This window comes from Balaenoptera musculus, chromosome 19 (genome assembly GCF_009873245.2).
Source record: "Balaenoptera musculus isolate JJ_BM4_2016_0621 chromosome 19, mBalMus1.pri.v3, whole genome shotgun sequence".
Classification (NCBI taxonomy): Eukaryota; Metazoa; Chordata; class Mammalia; order Artiodactyla; family Balaenopteridae; genus Balaenoptera; species Balaenoptera musculus.
The window spans coordinates 60,635,670-60,653,042 of record NC_045803.1 but is presented as its reverse complement, the minus strand read 5'-3'; the positions used below and the strand labels follow the sequence as shown (position 1 = coordinate 60,653,042).

The following is a 17,373-nucleotide window of genomic DNA, read 5'->3' as shown; positions in this document are numbered from 1 at the left end:
TCAAACCCATGTCCCCTGCATTGGCAGGCAGACTCTTAACCACTGCGCCACCAGGGACGTCCCTAGCCTGTGCTTTTCAATGTCAGTGTCATGAACCCTTCCAGATTAAAGGGTAAAACGACATGGCAACTGAATGGCAAAATGTGAATACGGTTTGTTGTAGGTTTTATGGTCCCAAATCAATGTCAACTCCTGATGTTATGACCGCACTGCAGCCGTGTAAGGCAACGTCCTTGTTTGGGAGTAACACACGAGTTACTTAGAGGCAAAGGGGCAACTTAACTGCCAGATGGTTCACAAGAGTGTGGAGAAAGGATGAAGCAAATGGGGCAAGATGTTAACATTTATGGAATCCAGGAGATGGGCACCTGGGAGTGTTTCTGCAACACTTCTGTAAACCTAAATTTGTCAAAATTAAAAGGTTAAAAGAAAGTACTCTTTCATACCTGAAGGGGGTGGTTGGAGGCCGCGTCCTCTGATGCCCACGTGCAGCCTTAGCTGTTTGAAGCTGGGGGTGCCAGCACCAGGCCCACGGACCCCCTCACACGCCTTTCCCCCACCCTCTGCCTGTGCCCCCTTCGAGCTCTCAGGTCTCCTCGGCCATAGGGCTGCTGTCTACCAGCCTGTCTGGATGCAGCTGGATAAAGGCACCTTCTCAAGCACATTCCTGATGTTTTCTTTGAGATCCTGGTCAAAACCAGGGCTCATATCTCTAGAGAAATGTACATACACAGAGCTTTGAATGTAATTTGGGAGGGGGTGTAGGGCTCTCCTGAAGTCCAAGGGCCCTGTCAGTGGGTCCAGCTTGTGAAGACGCGAGAGGCTCCCAGGAGCTACACCTGGGACGTGCACTACTTACGGTGCGGTAACGAGACAGTCTTTCCACCGGGAGGGTTATGCAGAGAAGACGGAGCTTCTACTCACTGAGCATTCTCCGTGTGCCAGGCTGTGCCCGGTGCCTCCTGGCACCCAAACAGCCCCACCAGGGATGTGTTTTAGTGCCTCTTAGAGGGGTCAGCACACTGAGGCCTAGGCACGATGCCCAGATTACAGTCGACCCCGTTGGATGGGGAGGGCTGTGGGCTGTGACTAAACCTGTGTTTGATTCGTATGTCAAGCAAACCCTGCCCTGTCCCCAGTTCAGCACACACACCACGGTCTGGAGAACACAGATTTAGTGAGACAGGGGCTGCAGCCCATTACATAGCTCTCCTGGGAGGGCCTGCCCATGCTAACTGGTTCCTTGGTGGGTTCTTGCTACCATGAGGTGGACTCAGAAAGACCCACACATGATTCTGTTTAAAGAATTTGTCATCCAGAAGGGAGAGATGGGGCAGAGGTAATGGGGGTAGTTTAAAAAAAACAAAGCCAACTTTGCCCAACAAATGGCAGTCCACTAACGTTTCCTGTGGACACAGTCATTGTAGCTGGAATGATGTGCTGATTACACGGTGAATTCGGGGATAGCCAACATCCCTATGACAGAAATGCGACGCTGCGGTGAGACGTGTGCAGATCTGGGGTGTAGCAGGAGGGCATTTAGCCTTTAACCCCCGCTCAACCCCGAGAAGAAAGGGGTCCCGATGGGGGCCAGCCTCCCACTGTGCTCAGCACAGACGGAGGGGGTCGCCTAAAGCCACCGGACAGGGCTTCCCTGGGGTGCAGAGGGGTGAGCAGGGGGTGGCGCTGTCTTTACCCACCGCCCGCGTCGGCCCAACAGCTAGGTAAGCTGGCCTTTCTGCTGGCCGAGCCTCTGCTTGGGCTTGCCAGTCAAAGGTGATGGACGCCCAGCTGGCTGTATCCCCTGCCCACCGCCCACCGCCTGTGCGTCAATAGTCGAGCACAGTTCAGGGCGGGGAGGAAGGCAGGAAGAACTGCGCAGCCGTGTCCTGAGACGTCCTCTTCCCACGGGCCTTCCCCTGGACGGCAGGGTCTCCCAAGGGTCCCCGCAAACGCAGCTCCCCCACTGGATAGCTGGGGGTCAGTCCTGCATCCCGGGCTCCCTCTGCTGGAGCAAAGATTTCTGGTGCCTGACCTCAGGCCCCCAAACGGAAGGCCCCCGGTCGGGGTCTCCGAGGCCTCTACAGGCAGGCACCGTGGTGGCAGGATGCAGCTCCTCGGCACACTGGGTCCTGGGCCTACTGTCACCAGCCCTCTCACCTAACCCTGACCTCCCCCGGGGGCACAGTCCCTGCTCCATACCCGGAAGCAGGGCAGCCTCTTTGGGCGGGACCCCCAGCCCCCCCAGCTTGGAGCACCAGCGTAAGCTGGGCTGGGCCAAGGCAGGGGCGGCGGCCGGTCCCCCCAGAGGTGACAGCTAGATGGCCCCGTCCTTCCACGCTGTGTAGAAAAAGCCAGTAACCCTTGGACTGGCCCTCCAGAGGAGGACCCAGAGAGAGAACCCTGGGAGGAGGCAGGGGCAGGGCCCTTGGGAGATAGTTATGGACAGCCCCAGCCAGGGACAACCAGAGGTCCCCAGAGAGACAAGGGGCCGGGGGAGGGAGCCTCCACGTAGAACCCAAAGCATCCACCGCAGATAAAACCCAGGCCAAGGCTGAGTGTGTGCAGCTGGTCTCCTCAGTCTTGTCGGCCACTCCCCGGAAGCCCTCCAGGATTTCCAGGGTGGCCCAGGCCCAGCAGCCTTGGCCCCAAGGGTGTGGGGGGCTCTTGGCCAAGGGGAGATGAGAAGAATCCCTCCCCCACTCCCCTCCCCTTACAGCTCTGCAGTTCGGGGAGGGGGTGCACATTCTGGCCCACACAGCAGCCGGAAAACAGCCAGGCGTGGCTGCCCCAAGTCCCAGTAAGCGCTAGGGGATGATGGTCCTTGTGGTGCCCCACGAGGCCAGTCATCCCCCAGCGCTTACCATCATCCCCGAGGTGCTGGGGAGAGGTCCAGGGGCTGTAGCCTAGGGTCTCCAGAGCACAAGAAACACCTTGACTTTGGCAACGACCGGCAGGGCGGGCCCCAGACAGGCCCACGAGGGGTTCCGTAGCTCTAGGCGTCCACGTCTGGACCAGGCTCCTGGAAGAGTGACTGCTTCCGCAAGGTGAGGCGGGCACACCTAGGGCACGTGGTGGAATTGTCGTAGTAGCAGTCCCTGGGGGCGGGGAGACAGGGTCAGCCCGGGAAGGGGCACAGCTCTCTGCATGTAGACTTCTACCACCGAGGCTTCACAAGCTCCTTAAGTCAGGTCCCAGTATCCCTCCAGACGGACGGGGAAACTGAAGCGGAGTTTCTCCCAAAGGGTCAGTGCAGAGGGCTGCACCCAGGCGTGCCTGCCAGGCCCGCTGTCCTGTCCCTCTGTGCGGGCCCCTCCTAATGGCTCCACACCTATTGCCTGTCACCCTCTGACGGGGAGGGTTCTGCTCAGAGCTCAGTGACCCCCGACCTGTCCCCACCGCCATGCAGAGCCCCCACTCAGGGCTCTGTGGAGGTGCACACGGTCCCCACGGCAGTTTAAATGTTTGAAGGGGGCGTAGCAGTGTTTGACAGGACAGACACCACGCAAACTGCTAGCTCGAGGGAGCTCACGGTTTTAACAACAGCTTCTGCTATAGTCACTGCAACCGCAATCCCAGCTCTGCAGACCTGTGAGGTCGGCGGTGGCTCTGAGGAACATCAAGTGCCAGGAAAAACCAGTGTGGACTGAAACAGGGGTGGTGGGGTCCCATCTGAGCCCAGTGTGAGAAGCTGTGTGGGCCCAGCAGGCGCACGCCTATTGGTAACTGTGCTTAACGAATCCAAATATCTTTCTTCCGATTTATGTGTATCACTCTTCCAAACACCCGCAAGTCTTTAGGACATAAATGCTTAAGTTGTTTGAACCTAAGTACTTAATAAACAAAAATGTTAGGTATTTCTTGTGGCCTAGGGAATGTTTGAAAAAAAATCACAAGAGCTAAGAAGTTTAGGAAGCTCTGACCTCAGCTAAACCTCAGTCCCGGTGGAGGAGGGAAGCCAGCCGGATACGTGCGCACCCGCGGGGTCTGGGCTGCGCACCCCTCCCCAGCCCACGGGGGCTTCTTCCCAGCGGAACTTCAGCTGAGTCTCACCATCAGGGTCTAAGTCTACATCTCAGGATCAAGGCAAAGGGATCTGAAACCAGGCGGCAAAGATCAAGCCCCAGTGTCTCCCTCCCTCCCTCTCCCCGTGTCTATCGGCGGGGGGGCGGGGGTCGGCGTTGGGGTCGGGGGTCAGGGTCTCGAGCACCAACCTGTGGAAGACGGCGGAGCAGTCCGCGCACACTGACGTGTGGCTGTCGAAGGGGAAGAGCACGTCACCCTCTCTGCAGAGCTCACACACAAAGCCCTTGGCCTGGCACCGCTGGCGGCGAGGCGGGATGGTCAGTGCCCGCTCCCAGGGTGGGAGGCACGTCCGCCAGAGCCCCCCTCCCGCCCTCCCCACCTGGCCCGCGGGGGGGCCCACCTCGCAGTCCAGCTTGATGTGCTTGGCAAACAGCGTGTGGGTCTCCGCCAGCGAGCAGCCCAGGCGGCCCGTGTGTGCGTCCAGCAGGTCCTGCACGGAGTACATCTCGTCGTTCTCCACAAAGTGCTGCCGGTCCTGGAGCTGCGGGCCCAGCCACCGTGACCCCTGGTGGCGGGCCAGGGCCCTCGCACTGCCCACACCCCGGCTCGCCAGCAGCTGGGCCCCCTTCCCCACTTTATCTTGTCCACACACCTCGCCGCCCCCCGACACGCGCTGCTTCCTGCTTTTCTCGTCTGCCCAACCCGAAGGGCACTGCCCTGCTCCCTGCCCCCCAGGACCCACACACTGTCTGCCTGCGGCAGGCACCCAGTGAGTATTTGTAGAAGAAATAAACAGGTGAGCCTTGAAAAGTGTTTTGTGGTCAACCCTTCCTGGGCTGGCCGTGCCTGGCCCACTCCATGGAGACTCCCATGAAGGCTGCAGGATGAGACCCGCTCCTCTCAGCGCTTCCCACGTGGATGGAATCAGAGAACGTTTTTGTGGGTACAATGCCTGTTTGCTTACGGCAGACCTAGTGTTCCCGGGGACAGTGTGGAGACCTTCTGCTAACAGCACAACACACACAAGGTATCAAGTCATCCCCTCACGGCCCTGGTCTGTTTCCCACCCACCCTCCCCGACAGATCCCCTTCCCCCCACCCCCCGGGGCAGGTGGGCTGACCTGCAGGAGCAGGCGTGCTGCCATGGCCTCCCTGCAGGTGATGAAATACGGCTTCATGAGCAAGATATCCTGGCGCAGCTTCTGTGGACAAGAGGGGCAGGTGGGCATCCCTGGCGGGGGCAGGGGCTGCGCCTGGTGTGTCTGTGGGGGCGGGGCTGGCCCTGCTCTGGCTGTGTAGGAAGTTATGTCATCTTACCCTCTGGGTCAGTAGGGAATGGAGGTACCCTCCCGTCCCCCAGCACAGCCCCAGATCTGAGCGCTCCAGCCAAGCTCAAGTTCGAGCCACAGCGTCCCGGCCAGGCAGGATCCTGAGGTTCCTTGGTCCGCAGTCTCTCCCCCGAGCCCAGCTCCACACGTGCACACACACCTCGGGCGCATCTGAGCTTGCCTCCATCGATGGAGACTGACCAGTCAAACCCCTCCTCAGCCCGGGATCTCGGCAGCTCAGCCTGCTGTGCCTCAGCCCGCTCCCCTTCAAGCCCCACCCCTCTCAGCACCAGCCTGAGGCGCCCTCACCTGCCCGTGCCCCACCCCGGCCTCCTGCTGAGTGGCAAAGAGAGTGGCCCCCAGCCGCGTCCAGCACCTGAGCACACAGACGTGGTTAAGTGGAGAATACACACTGGGACGCAAACTAGTGCATGAAAGAGAAACAGTGCAGTGTATCTCCATAATGTACACCAATAGGTTGGGTTAGATAAACTACATCACTGAAATGAACTGCACCTGCTTCTTATTTTCTAATGTGGCTACTAGAAAAATTCAAATTGCCTCTGATCCTTGCGTTGTATTTCATATTGTGGCTGGACGGTTGCTTTAGCGACTTTAACTTAAAGGACAGGGGCGGGGCCCAGCTAAGCAGGCGGCATCTCTTCGCTCCACCACACCCCGGGGGGAGCAGAGTCGCCCCACGCCCGTCCCCTCCCCAGCCTCACCCGGATCTCCACCAGCTCCTCCACGTAGTTGAACAGCAGAGGGTTGATCTCCCGGAGCCGGAGCACGGGCCTCGACACCATCAGCGCCAGGTAGCGCATGCTGCCGCGGGACACCTGCCGGGGGCGGGAAGGCGGCACCTCCGGCGCCCCGCCCCCAAGCCCCCACCCTGAGCCCCGCCTCTCCCCCAGGCCACGCCCCCTCCCCACCCAATCCCCAGCCGGCGAGGGCTGTACCCCAGGGCCGTGCCCCTCGCTCCACCTCGCTGCGCTCCCCGCCCACCTTGCGCGGCTCGAAGTCCCAGTTGTGCACCACCCGCGCTGGGATGACAGCCAGGTCGTTCCAGTGGCAGTGGCTGCAGTAGTACTGGCCGGTGTAGTCGCACTGCCGGGCCTCGCTGGGCACACCCCCTGTGGAGAGGGAGAGCGTTACAAAGTCTGGGAGACCTGCGAGGTCCCTCCCCCAGCTGCGCCCACGGCACACAGGACGAGAACCAGCGGGGCCAAGGGTTCCACCCTCCACACCCGACTCATCGTCTTCTAGGCCACCCTGCTTCCCTGTTTCTCACCAGTAAAATGGGACAATAGTAGGACTCCCGCCAGGCGACTGCCAGAGGCAGTAGATTTCTAGGAAGAAGGCCTGGTACACAGCCTGTGAGTGACTGTTGCGGGATTTCCCCATCGAGGGGGGTTTCCTGTGACAGTGGGGCCACACGTGGGAGGCTGAGGGCAGCCCAGCCCTGCAGGGACTCCTAGGGGACCCACGTTGCAACCTCACTCTGCCCGGGTGCGAAGTGAAAAGGCACCCGTAGCAGCCCCTTGTCGCTTCCCCAGGAAAGGAGCAGGACTCGCTCCACCGGAGTCACGCTACCCTTAGCCATTGCACGCACCCAAGCTTCTCATACAGCTGTTGGCAGGGCTCCTGGCCCAGGCCGCTCCCCTCGGCCCCGTGCCCTGCTCTCCCCGCGGCACTCACGCAGAGAGATGGGCGCCCGGCACTCAGCACAGCGGTAGTCCTGGCTGTCCAGCCCTGCCTCGGGGCAGATGTTCAGCTCATACTCGGCCTGGTGGCTGACTTTGGACCGCACGCAGGGCTTGGAGATGAGGTTCAAACACTTGCTGTGACAGCGGTAATAACACCCTGGTTGGGGGCCCGACAACGTGCCTCTTAGAAGGGTGGGCACCCTGCGGCCCAGGCTGACCTTCAGCTGCTGGGACCCCCAGGGGCCTCTACTCCGATTCCCAGACCAACGCAAGAGCCTCTCCAGGCACCACTGCAGGTTCCCAAATGTCAGAGGTCCCTTCAGTCCCCACCCAAGTCTTGCCCTGAAGGTACATGCAGACCTTTCCCCCCCAACTCCATACTCAAAGGGCCAGGGACCTACCTGCCATTCCCATCTGGGTGCCTAAAGGGCTCAAACCCAAGCTGTCTAAGTGGGATCCAGCTCTTCCTGACCAGCCCCGCCCCGGTCTTCCCAGCTCAGGTTTCCATGCCTCCATCTTTCCACCTACTGAGACGTCACCCCAGTCCTTCCGCTAGGGCTGCACTTGGCCCCTTCTCATGCGAACGCCCCACCCTGGTCACAGGCCATCCCTTTCCCTCCTTCAGGCCACGCTCAGCTCAGCAGCCCGAGTTAAAACCTAAGTACGTCCTGCACTCACCTGTAGCCCCAGTGCGCTTACGCAAAAGGCTCTAGCCACCTCTGAGCCCACCTCTGCCACGCCCCCTCCCAGACACAGTGCTCCAGCCACACTGCTCTCTGCTCCTCCTCGAAGACAGTGGACACACACTGACCACAGGGCCTTTGCACAGACAGCTCCCCTGCAGAAATGTTCCTTCCTAGATATACTCCTGGTTTGCCCCCAACCTCCAAGATTTTTATTAAATGTCACATGATGCCTTTTCATTTCACCCTAACATAGCACCCATCCCCCTCCCCAACACAGGCCAGTCCCTTTCCTTATTCTTTTTCACTGTATGTCTAACATACCATTTCATTTACTTATTTGATTTTTCATCCACAACAGCACCTCCAATGGAATTTTCTGCAGTGATGGAAACGTCCTGTCTGCACTGTCCAACGGGTGACCACCAGCCTCATGTGGCTATCGCGTACTTGGAATGTGCATGGTACAACTGAGGAACTAGCTATTTACTTTAATTAATTGAAATTTGCATAGCCACGCGTGGTAGTGGATGTGAGCCTGGTGAAGGCAGGTATCTGGGTCTTTCATCCCTTGCTGTACCTCCCATCCCCCCCACCCCCACGCCGCAGGGTTCAGTAAATACCGAAAACACAGCAGAGAGTTCCCCCTCCCCTGGGGCCTGGAGTGCCAGGCCAGAAGGAGCAGTCTGGTCTTGCCCCACCTGTGCAGGTGTACCAGGTCTGAATGAGCCCCCAGATGACGGTGCGACACTTGTCACAGGTTTGCTTCACACTCTTGCTCTTCTCCTTGTAGAAGCGGTGCTCAAGAAGGACTCGGATGTTGGGCTCATCCTCATTGGGGTCCTGGGGAGGGGGCCAGGGAGGGGTCACAGGTGAGCCAGGCGGCAGCTCTTTTCCCGTCACATGAGCCCCTTGACGACGTCTCCCAGGTACCACGTGTAGCAGAGGTTGTGAAATTTACCCCAGTGCCGCAGCCCTTCCCTTACAATAGAACACAGTGATTGGTCAGGCCGGGACCACCCAGATTACAGACTACCTTGGTACCTAGGTGCTGCCCCCAGAGCACGTGAGCAGGAGTGAAAGGGCCTTCGCTGCCCTTCCCACATTGCTTTTGCCGGTTGGGTGCAGACCCAGAGGCAGTGGGGGGCTGTCGTGGACTTGCCAGGGAGTGGCAGAGCACCAGAAAAGGAGGACCTGGGGTCTCCAACACCAAGAGCTGCCAGATGGGCCCTGGGCCACCTACAGCATTTCCACACGAGTAAAACTACACAACCAATTCCTTTCAGCCACTGTATTTTGGGGTGTCTTAGCTCGTGCCATAGCCTTACCTATATTCTAAGGAACATTCCACTTTCTATATTCCCAGGGACTCAGGAACCAGCGCAGGGATGCGGAGGGGCCCCAGCCAAACAGGGCACAGACTCAAGGGCTACATGATGGACCCCTGTGGTGTTTGGCTTCCAGGATCCACGAGCCCTTCTGTTGTCACCTTCGGCAAAGCACCCCCTGCTCTGGGTCATGTGGTTCAAGGTGGGATTAACTCACCCACTTGCCCCAGTGGGTGGACACATGACCCAGGAGACTGCGATCACATCACACTAGCAGAGAAATAGGCTGCGCCTGGGGTGAGGGCCCATCTCTCCCTCCCGCCTGCCCGGGTAGCTTCAGCCAGTCAGGTGCGGAGGGTGGAACCTCAGCCCCTCGGCCCCAGAGGCGGCCCGGCCTCCGGACGTGCGCGCCCCAGCCCAGCTCCAGCTGCCTGGTGGGGGGCGGCCGGCACCCACCTTCAGCTCCTGGAGCTTCAGCCGGAGGTGGATGAGCCTCACCACGGCGTCCTTCTGCTTCTCCGAGTGCTCCGGCAGCTCCAAGATCACCTGCTTGCACTCCTGGATGGCCTGCCGCAGCTGCTGGATGTCGGAGGCCAGGAACAGGCCCTGCTCGGGCGGAGGTGGGAGGTGGCGGGTTTGGGGACAATGACAGATGCCCCCCACGTGCTCTCCTTTTTGGCCAGGCCCAGCCTCATAGGCAGCTGCGCCCAGAGAAGACCTCCCTGGCCCTGCTGGCCCAGGTGACCCAGGTGGCCCAGGTGGCCGAGGACTTGCTCAGGACCCGGGAAGCCGGGCGGCAGAGGCAGGAGCCCCCCGACACCACCTGCCCCCTCTGGACCTGTCCACCCACGGGCCTCTGGAGGCCTAATCCAGGATGTTTCTCAAAACACAACTTCCCTCTTTTAGAAATCCAATTGCTTTTCTGGCTATGCTATTTCGCTTACTTCTACAGAACTTCCTCTTGGATGAAAGCAGGGAAATGACACTCGTCTGTCAACAAGGAGAGGAAGTGGCCTCTGGTTCGGTCACCAAGCTCAGAGACACCCCGGGCACCCGCCCGCCCCTGGCCCCAGCACCTCACAGGTGGACCGGGGGCGGGGCCCAGCAAAGCCCCTAGACTCAGGGGCAGGGAGACGGGCCAGGTCTCAGAGCTGGGGCTGACCTTGCCCCAGGAAAGGAGTGTCACTGCTCTCAGAAGCCATGCTCCTCCCCCCAGTACACTGAGCCTCCAGGCAAAGAGGAGGTGCCACCTCTCTGGGAAACCAGTGTGTGGCCCACAGGAGGGGCTCAGAAATGTTATAATAAAGACGCAACACACATAAATGAAATAGGTATCTGTACCAGCAAAGCGTAAAGCTTAAAGGCCACATGAACAACAAAAATGAATAGCAGAAGAGAACTGGGGTCTCCAGGTGAATTTTTAAAAAATCATATTTGAATGTTACTATAACGTTTCTCTCAAAAGTTGGAGATAGTTTGCATAAAACGGGAAGACTTTCAAACTTTAAAAAAAAATTATTAGAGCCCTTTTATTAAAAAACAAACAAACAAACAAAACAAGAAACAGCAAGGTTTCCATGGAACAAAATATAGCACAGACAAGAGTGGCCCTGCCTAGCTGAGCGGGCAGCGGGTGTGGGCAGGGGTCTTCCCCTCTCCCGCCCTCTCCCTCACCCTACAGCGTGACTATAGGATTCCCTGGGACCCCAGATGGAATTAACTCTCACATCTGCTTCACAGGATCCGGGTGCGGAGGGGAGGGAACAGCGCTCAGGAGAACAGCGGCCCAGGCTCCCAATCCCAGGTCCAGCCCGTCCCCACAGGCCCGCAAACACGTTTTGGGGGTGGGAGCCAGGTGTCACATGGGCCTCAGATTCCAGGCCCAGGAACCCCTGCTGAGATGGCCATGGCCGTCTCCTCGTGCTTTGGGGGCTCACCTTGTCCCCCTCCCCGCCCGCAGACCCTGAACCTTACCACAGGGCGGGCGAAGTGGTCCTCAGACAGGCCTAGATCCATCACGCGCTCAGGACAGCGGAACTCTGGCTCTCCCGGGGGCAGCTCGGGCAGGGCCTCTGGGGAGGGCGGCAGAGAGACGAGTCAGCCTGCCACCCCCAGGAGGAGGCCGTGGAGCCCACGGGAGGCGAGGGAAGCAGGGCCCTGCCCTGGCATCGGCCCTGTTTGCATTTGCGAAGGCACCCGTATCCTTGTGCAGACAGGAGAGTGCCGTGCAAAAACAGTAAATATTACGGAAACATGCCGATTTCTAAGGCCCATGCCTCGTGTGTACATCTACGGGCTCGAGAAAGGCTGCTGGAGCGCTACACACCAGAACACGTGAAACCCCGTGTGGACACCGGCCACCTCTGCACACACGCCCCCGGGGCCCCCGGCACCCCGTTGGCTCCATCCGCAGTCTCGGGGCTCACATCCTGCTGACCTCTCACCCTCCAGATCTTGGCGCTGAGTTCACGCCCCACGCGTTCTCCAAGTGAGCACCCGGTGTGTGCTGGGCCCTGGGACACAGCAGTGATGAGATGGGCACACATCCCTGCCCGGGGGAGTGTTCATTCCCCAGGGGATGCAGCAGGGGAAAGCGGGCTGTGCTGCAGAGAAGAGGGGGGCCCCCGCGTGTCCACGGGAGGAACCCTGTAGAGGGGGCGCCGGTGTGACGGGGTCAGACCACCCGCACAGCAGCCCCCAGCACCCACCTTCAGAAGCGACCTCCAGGGCCTCCTTGCCAGCCCCCTGCTCATGCTGCCAGGGCCCGAGCTGCTTGTTGAAAGGATTGAGGTGGACCTGCCGGAACCGGGCGAGCTTCTCGTCATGTTCCATAGCACCCCACCTGCGGGCGGGCGGGCCGGGCGGGGCAGAGGTGGGCGTCCAGCTCCCGGGCTCGCCGCGGTCCCCTCGCCTTTCTGAGTGCCTGGGGCTTCGGAGGGGAGGCCTGGCCCCTCTCCCTTCCCCAGGAGGGTCCGGGCCGAACACCCCCACACCACGGCCTCCCCCTTCAGACCCTCCCCAAACCAGCTCAGCCCCCTCACCCCGGCGCCCACTGCTGGAGCCCCCGCAGAAACAGCAGCGATGTCCAAGCCGCTGATGGGGCAGGAGGGCCAGCGGGGCGCGCCCAGTCAGACCTCCAGCACGGGCCCCTGGGATCCCACCTGCCTCGCCTGCCCTGGGAGGGCCGTGCCCTCCCTGTCCACCGAGGGGCCAAGGCTGTGCTGCTCCCAGGATCACACCTGCCGGGACTCAGTGCCTCCCTCTGGCCCTGGACCCGAGGATCACACCTGCCGGGACTCAGTGCCTCCCTCTGGCCCTGGACCCGAGGATCACACCTGCTGGGACTCAGTGCCTCCCTCTGGCCCTGGACCCGAGGATCACACCTGCCGGGACCCAGTTCTTCCCTTCTGGCCCTGGACCCAAGGATCACACCTGCCGGGACTCAGTGCCTCCCTCTGGCCCTGGACCCGAGAATCACACCTGCCGGGACTCAGTGACTCCCTCTGGCCCTGGACCCGAGAATCACACCTGCCGGGACTCAGTGCCTCCCTCTGGCCCTGGACCCAAGGTGCTCCTTTCCAGTCAGAGCATCCAGAACCCGCCCTCCCCGCCCCCCCCCACCACCCAGCAGAAGGGTCAGTGCTGACACCAGGGCTCAGGCCTGCTCTGCCACCTGCAGTGTGGCCTTGGGCAGGGCCCACCTCCCCGTGCCCCATGGGGAGGGCCCACGAACGCTGTGTAGTCACCGTGTGGGCCAGGCTGGCACTGCACCGATGCCCCATGTGGCCAGAGCCCATGCCCAGCCCCACACCTCGGGCTCCAAGGAAACAGGCAGGAAGTGTCTGGTTCACAGCCTGGCACTGCTTTCCCCTGCCCAGAGCTCAGCAAGCCGCGAACACACGGGGCTGATGCTCCTGAGACAGAAGAAGGGACTTTGCTGGGGTTTGCCTCCCAGGTCCCCCCACTTAACTAGCGGGTCCACATCCCTTAGCCTCTCTCTGCTTCAGGGCCAAATGAGTTCACAGAAGTTGGACAGATGTTTGTTAAAGCTTTGTAGTAAGGGCATGGTTGTTGATTATGCTTTCCTTATACCTGGTTACCGTCTGAAATAATTTGTTATTATACAAGGCAATCCTCTGACTCCTATCTGCCCTCCAGCCCATGAAAGGAGAACTGAGCCAGAGTGGATGGCCCAGGGCCACCCCACCCCACCCAGTGCTGCCCTGCACCTGGGCAGGGACTCTCACACACCCCCTGGGACCTCGCCTGCCTCTCTGGTCTCTGTAGTGGGATGTGGGTTGGAAGTTCCAGCCTGGTAGAACCTGGCACCCATTGACTAGCTGCCCCTAGGTCAAAACAGGGCAGGACACAGATGCCATGGGCCCAAGTCACGGTCTCCCTTATGACCTGATGTCTCTGGGCAGCTCACACAGGGTGGTCAGGCCCTGATGCCCAGCACCGCCCCAGATGGCAAGGGCCACAGTGCCCTAGGAAGCCCCCAGAGCGCAGGGGAGATCCAGTTGTCACTAACAAGTGAGATCCATGTTCACTAAGCCCTTCTTCCGGAGTGGTGAGGAAGCCCTGAGCTGCTCACCCCCAGGCTTCATTCAGGTGAGACAGAAATAAACTTCTGTTTAAACTACTGTTACTGGGAGGAGGAGTTCTGTCTCTTGCAGCCAAAACAGATCCTGACTGATCACCCTAACAGCCTTGTGGTCAGCAGACAAACTGGCCCTATTCAAATCCCAGCTCTGTCAGCTCCAGCTGTGCGACCTTGGGCAAATGCCTAAAGCTTTCTGTGCTTTTGAGTTCTCATGTTTCAAGTGGGGATAATAATAGTACCCACTGTGTAGGGTTAAAGATTAAATTAGTCAATACAAAGTTCTGACTACCTTGGCCAGAAATAAACACCAGCTGCAACTTATCATTATCACTGTTACTATTAAGAATACGCCAGGCCTGATTTAATGCTGCCTCTCCCAGTGATGAGCATTTTCTTGCCCATAAATAAGGGAGCATGCCTGCCTCCTGGGGCGGGGTGGGGGCGGCGAGGATTAAGCACTTGTGCGTGGCAGTAAAACCTGTAACCCACAGTCGCTGCAGAGCAAACTGTCCCTGACGTCACTTGACGATCAGCCCCACCCCAAGAGACTGCGAGGGTCAGGAGCCACCCCCAGGGGTCTCTCCCCAGAAACCTCCCAGCGTTTTAAAAGATGGCCAGAGGCACTATGGTGAACAGTATGGAGGTTCCTCAGAAAACTAGAAATAGAGTTGCCATATGATCCTGCAATCCCACTCCTGGGCATATATCTGGAGGAAACCATAATTCAAAAAGACACACGCACCCCTATGTTCACAGCAGCACTATGCACAGTAGCCAACACATGGAAACAACCTAAATATCCACTGACAGACGAATGGATAAAGAAGATGTGGTACATATATATAATGGAATATTACTCAGCCATTAAAAGGAATGAAATTGGGTCATTTGTAGAGATGTGGATGGACCTAGAGTCTGTCATACAGAGTGAAGTAAGCCAGAAAGAGAAAAACAAATATCGTATATTAATGCATATATGTGGAACCTAGAAAAATGGTACAGATGAACCTATTTGTAGGGCAGGAATAGAGATGCAGACATACAGAATGGATGTGTGGACACGGGGAGGGGAAGAGAATGGTAGGATGAATTGGGAGATTAGGTTTGACATACATACACTGCCATGTGTAGAATAGCTAGCCAGTGGGAACCTGCTGTATAGCACAGGGAGCTCAGCTCGGTGCTCTGTGACGACCTAGATGGGTGGGATGCGGGGGGAGGTGGAAGGGAGGTCCGAGAGCGAGGGGATATAGGTATACATATAGCTGATTCACGTCATTGTACAGGAGAAACTAGCACAACATTGTAAAGCAATTTTACTCCAATAAAAAAAAAAAAAAGAGTCTGAAAGTGGAGACTCCCTCCCTCAGGAGGTATTTCCTGTAATCCCTTCACCTCACCTCTCTGGTTTCTGGCATCCCACCCAACCGCACCTTTTCTCTCTTTACCTGTGCAGCCTGGATGCTGGGGCTCAACCAGTATAGAACCCTGACCTGTCCCCAGGGAATTGCAAAAGTTTTTTTTTTTTTCACCCATCTATTAGACCACAGGGTGATATTTTACTTTTTTAGACTCAAACGGAATTTGTCCGGTGAGGCCTGAGCATGGGAAACACACAGCACTTAACAAGAGGATGTGATGACATGGGTGTGTGTTGCAAACACTGCTGTGTCTTTAGTAATGTACTTTAATTTCCTACTTTGTCCTTTATTTCTTAAAGAGTGTATGTGAGAAATGAAGTCAGTAAGAACTGGAAATAAATCACTTTTAAATCCCAAAAAAAAAAAAAAGAATGAAATAATGCCATTTGTAGCAACATGGATGGACCTAGAGATTATCATACTCAGTGAAATAAGTCAGAAAGAGAAAGACAAATACCATATGATATCGCTTATATGTGGAATCTAAAATATGACACAAATGAACTTATCTACGAAACAGAAACAGACTCACAGACATAGAGAACAGACTTGTGGTTGCCAAGGGGGAGGGGGTGGGGGGTTGGATCCGGCGTTTGGGGTCAGCAGATGCAAACTATTATATATAGGATGGATAAACAACAAGGTCCTACTGTATAGCACAGGGAACTGTATTCCACATCCTGCAATAAACCATAATCGGCAAGAATATGAAGAATATATCTATCTATATCTACCTATTTAACTGAATCACTTTGCTGTACACCAGAAACTAACAGAATGTTGTAAATCAACTATACTTCAATTTAAATAAATAAATAAATAAAAAGCACAGGTTCTCAGGCCCTACCTAGAAAAATAAATAAATAAAATAAAATATGCCCGGAGGAGCTCAAAGGCAGGAACACCTCCACTCTTCCCAGCAGCCCTCCTTGGGCTACAGGCTCTCCTGGAAAAAGCATCTCTCATTAACCCCTTTATGGGCAGTGCCAGTCTCAGGCCTGGCAGAGAGGCTGCAGGTGAGTGAATGAGTGGGGTCACCTGACTTCTCTCAGCCCCAGTTTCTCTCCGGCCAAGTTGGAGAATCGTATTTGGGGGTGTGGGAGGGGAGCTGCCGAGGGCAGACAGATGATGTCCCAGCACAGGGGCCTGGCAGATGTAGTGCGCGGCAGCTGACTTTGAGGAAAGCGACAGCAACCCTCACCACCCCACCAGGTTCACCCCCCAGAGAGCTCTGCACCCGTTATTCAGGCTTGGCCTCAGAGAGGAGCACGCAGGAAGGTGGGCACTGAGAGGCACGCAGGAAACCCGCTACTCCACTGTCTACCCTCCTCCAGAGACCTCCTCTCACAGGGGCTGCGGACTCCACGGCTTTGCAATCAAAGGAAAGCTCAGAACAAAGCCCAAGACCTCTCAGGGCCCCGAGGAACAGGGGCTGAAGCTCAGATGTGCCCCAACCAGCCTCTCCTGTTCTCCGGGAGGCACGGCCACCAAGAGGTCCTGCTATCACCCCGGCTGCCACCAGAGGCCCCTGGACTTCTCCCCGGAGGGGGCAGGGCCGAAGGTGCATCCTAACTGCTCACACCGGGAAGGAGGCCCGCCAGGACCGCGCAGGGGCATTTACTGTCCCTTGAAGGCCTGTTTGCGGCTGAAGCTTAGCAGCAGCCGCCCCCGCGTCCGGGAGACGCCGCCCCCAAACGGGCCTCCGCCACCTTCACCCACAACAACAACATACACTCTGGGGACCCTCGCCAACTGGCTCCGCACAGGGGCAGGTCTCTTCCACCACGCCCGCCCGTTTCATAGATGAGGAAACTGAGGCTCCGAGTGGTGCAGCCCCAGCGCAGGGCGGCACAGCCACAGCGACCCCTCGGGCCTCACGGATCCTGCAGACAGCGAGTGTCGGCAGCTGGAAGCAGTGACAGTGTCATCTGCCGGGGGGGGGGCGGCCTTCCCCGCTGAACCCTGCTCGAGTGGGTGGGGGCGGCTGAGTCTCCAAACCCCTCTGCGCCCTGGTGAGGACCCGCGGGTCTGAATCCTGCTCTGCGCCCGGGCCGGGGCCTCGGGCGGGTCCCTGGCGCCCTGCGCCCCGGGGTCAGCGTCGGGAGAGGGGGCTCTGCGAGCTCCGGGGCGCGGCGGCCCGAGCGTCCCCGTCTCCTCCACCCAGACCCCCGCCCGCGCCCGCTCCGCCGCTCACCTGACCGCCGCAGCCCTCGCTACATTGTGTGCGCCCCGCCGGCCTCGTTACATCGTATCCACCGCCGCCCTCGATACACTGTAT

The 17,373-nt window shown here is 58.4% G+C and overlaps 1 protein-coding gene across 8 annotated transcripts; it reads right to left on the bottom strand.

Annotated features, from left to right (window-relative positions):
* Positions 1-1,160: 1,160 nt before the first annotated feature.
* DEF8 (differentially expressed in FDCP 8 homolog) lies at positions 1,161-17,373 on the bottom strand. Of its 8 annotated transcripts, none has more exons than XM_036834138.1 (12): positions 17,290-17,373; positions 11,780-11,913; positions 11,046-11,143; positions 9,528-9,677; positions 8,445-8,586; positions 7,053-7,217; positions 6,360-6,487; positions 6,080-6,193; positions 5,148-5,228; positions 4,427-4,567; positions 4,215-4,324; positions 1,161-3,098 (listed from the first exon to the last, which is right to left on the bottom strand). In XM_036834138.1, the coding sequence occupies exons 2-12, from the start codon at positions 11,901-11,903 to the stop codon at positions 2,996-2,998; spliced, it is 1,356 nt and encodes a 451-aa protein (XP_036690033.1). In that variant the 5' UTR covers positions 11,904-11,913; positions 17,290-17,373; the 3' UTR covers positions 1,161-2,995. The 8 variants fall into 8 exon arrangements, with proteins under 8 accessions (XP_036690033.1, XP_036690035.1, XP_036690037.1 ...); XM_036834140.1 differs by having other exon boundaries at positions 4,215-4,315; XM_036834142.1 differs by having other exon boundaries at positions 4,427-4,516.

Coding starts and splice junctions, on each gene's coding strand:
- DEF8 (XM_036834138.1), bottom strand. CDS start 11,903: ATGGAACATGACGAGAAGCTCGCCCGGTTCCGGCAGGTCCACCTCAAT. Junction 9,678..11,045: donor ACCACTTCGCCCGCCCTGTG/GTAAGGTTCAGG, acceptor CCGCCCGAGCAG/GGCCTGTTCCTGGCCTCCGA. Junction 7,218..8,444: donor GACCTGGTACACCTGCACAG/GTGGGGCAAGAC, acceptor GCCCCCAACCAG/GGTGTTATTACCGCTGTCAC.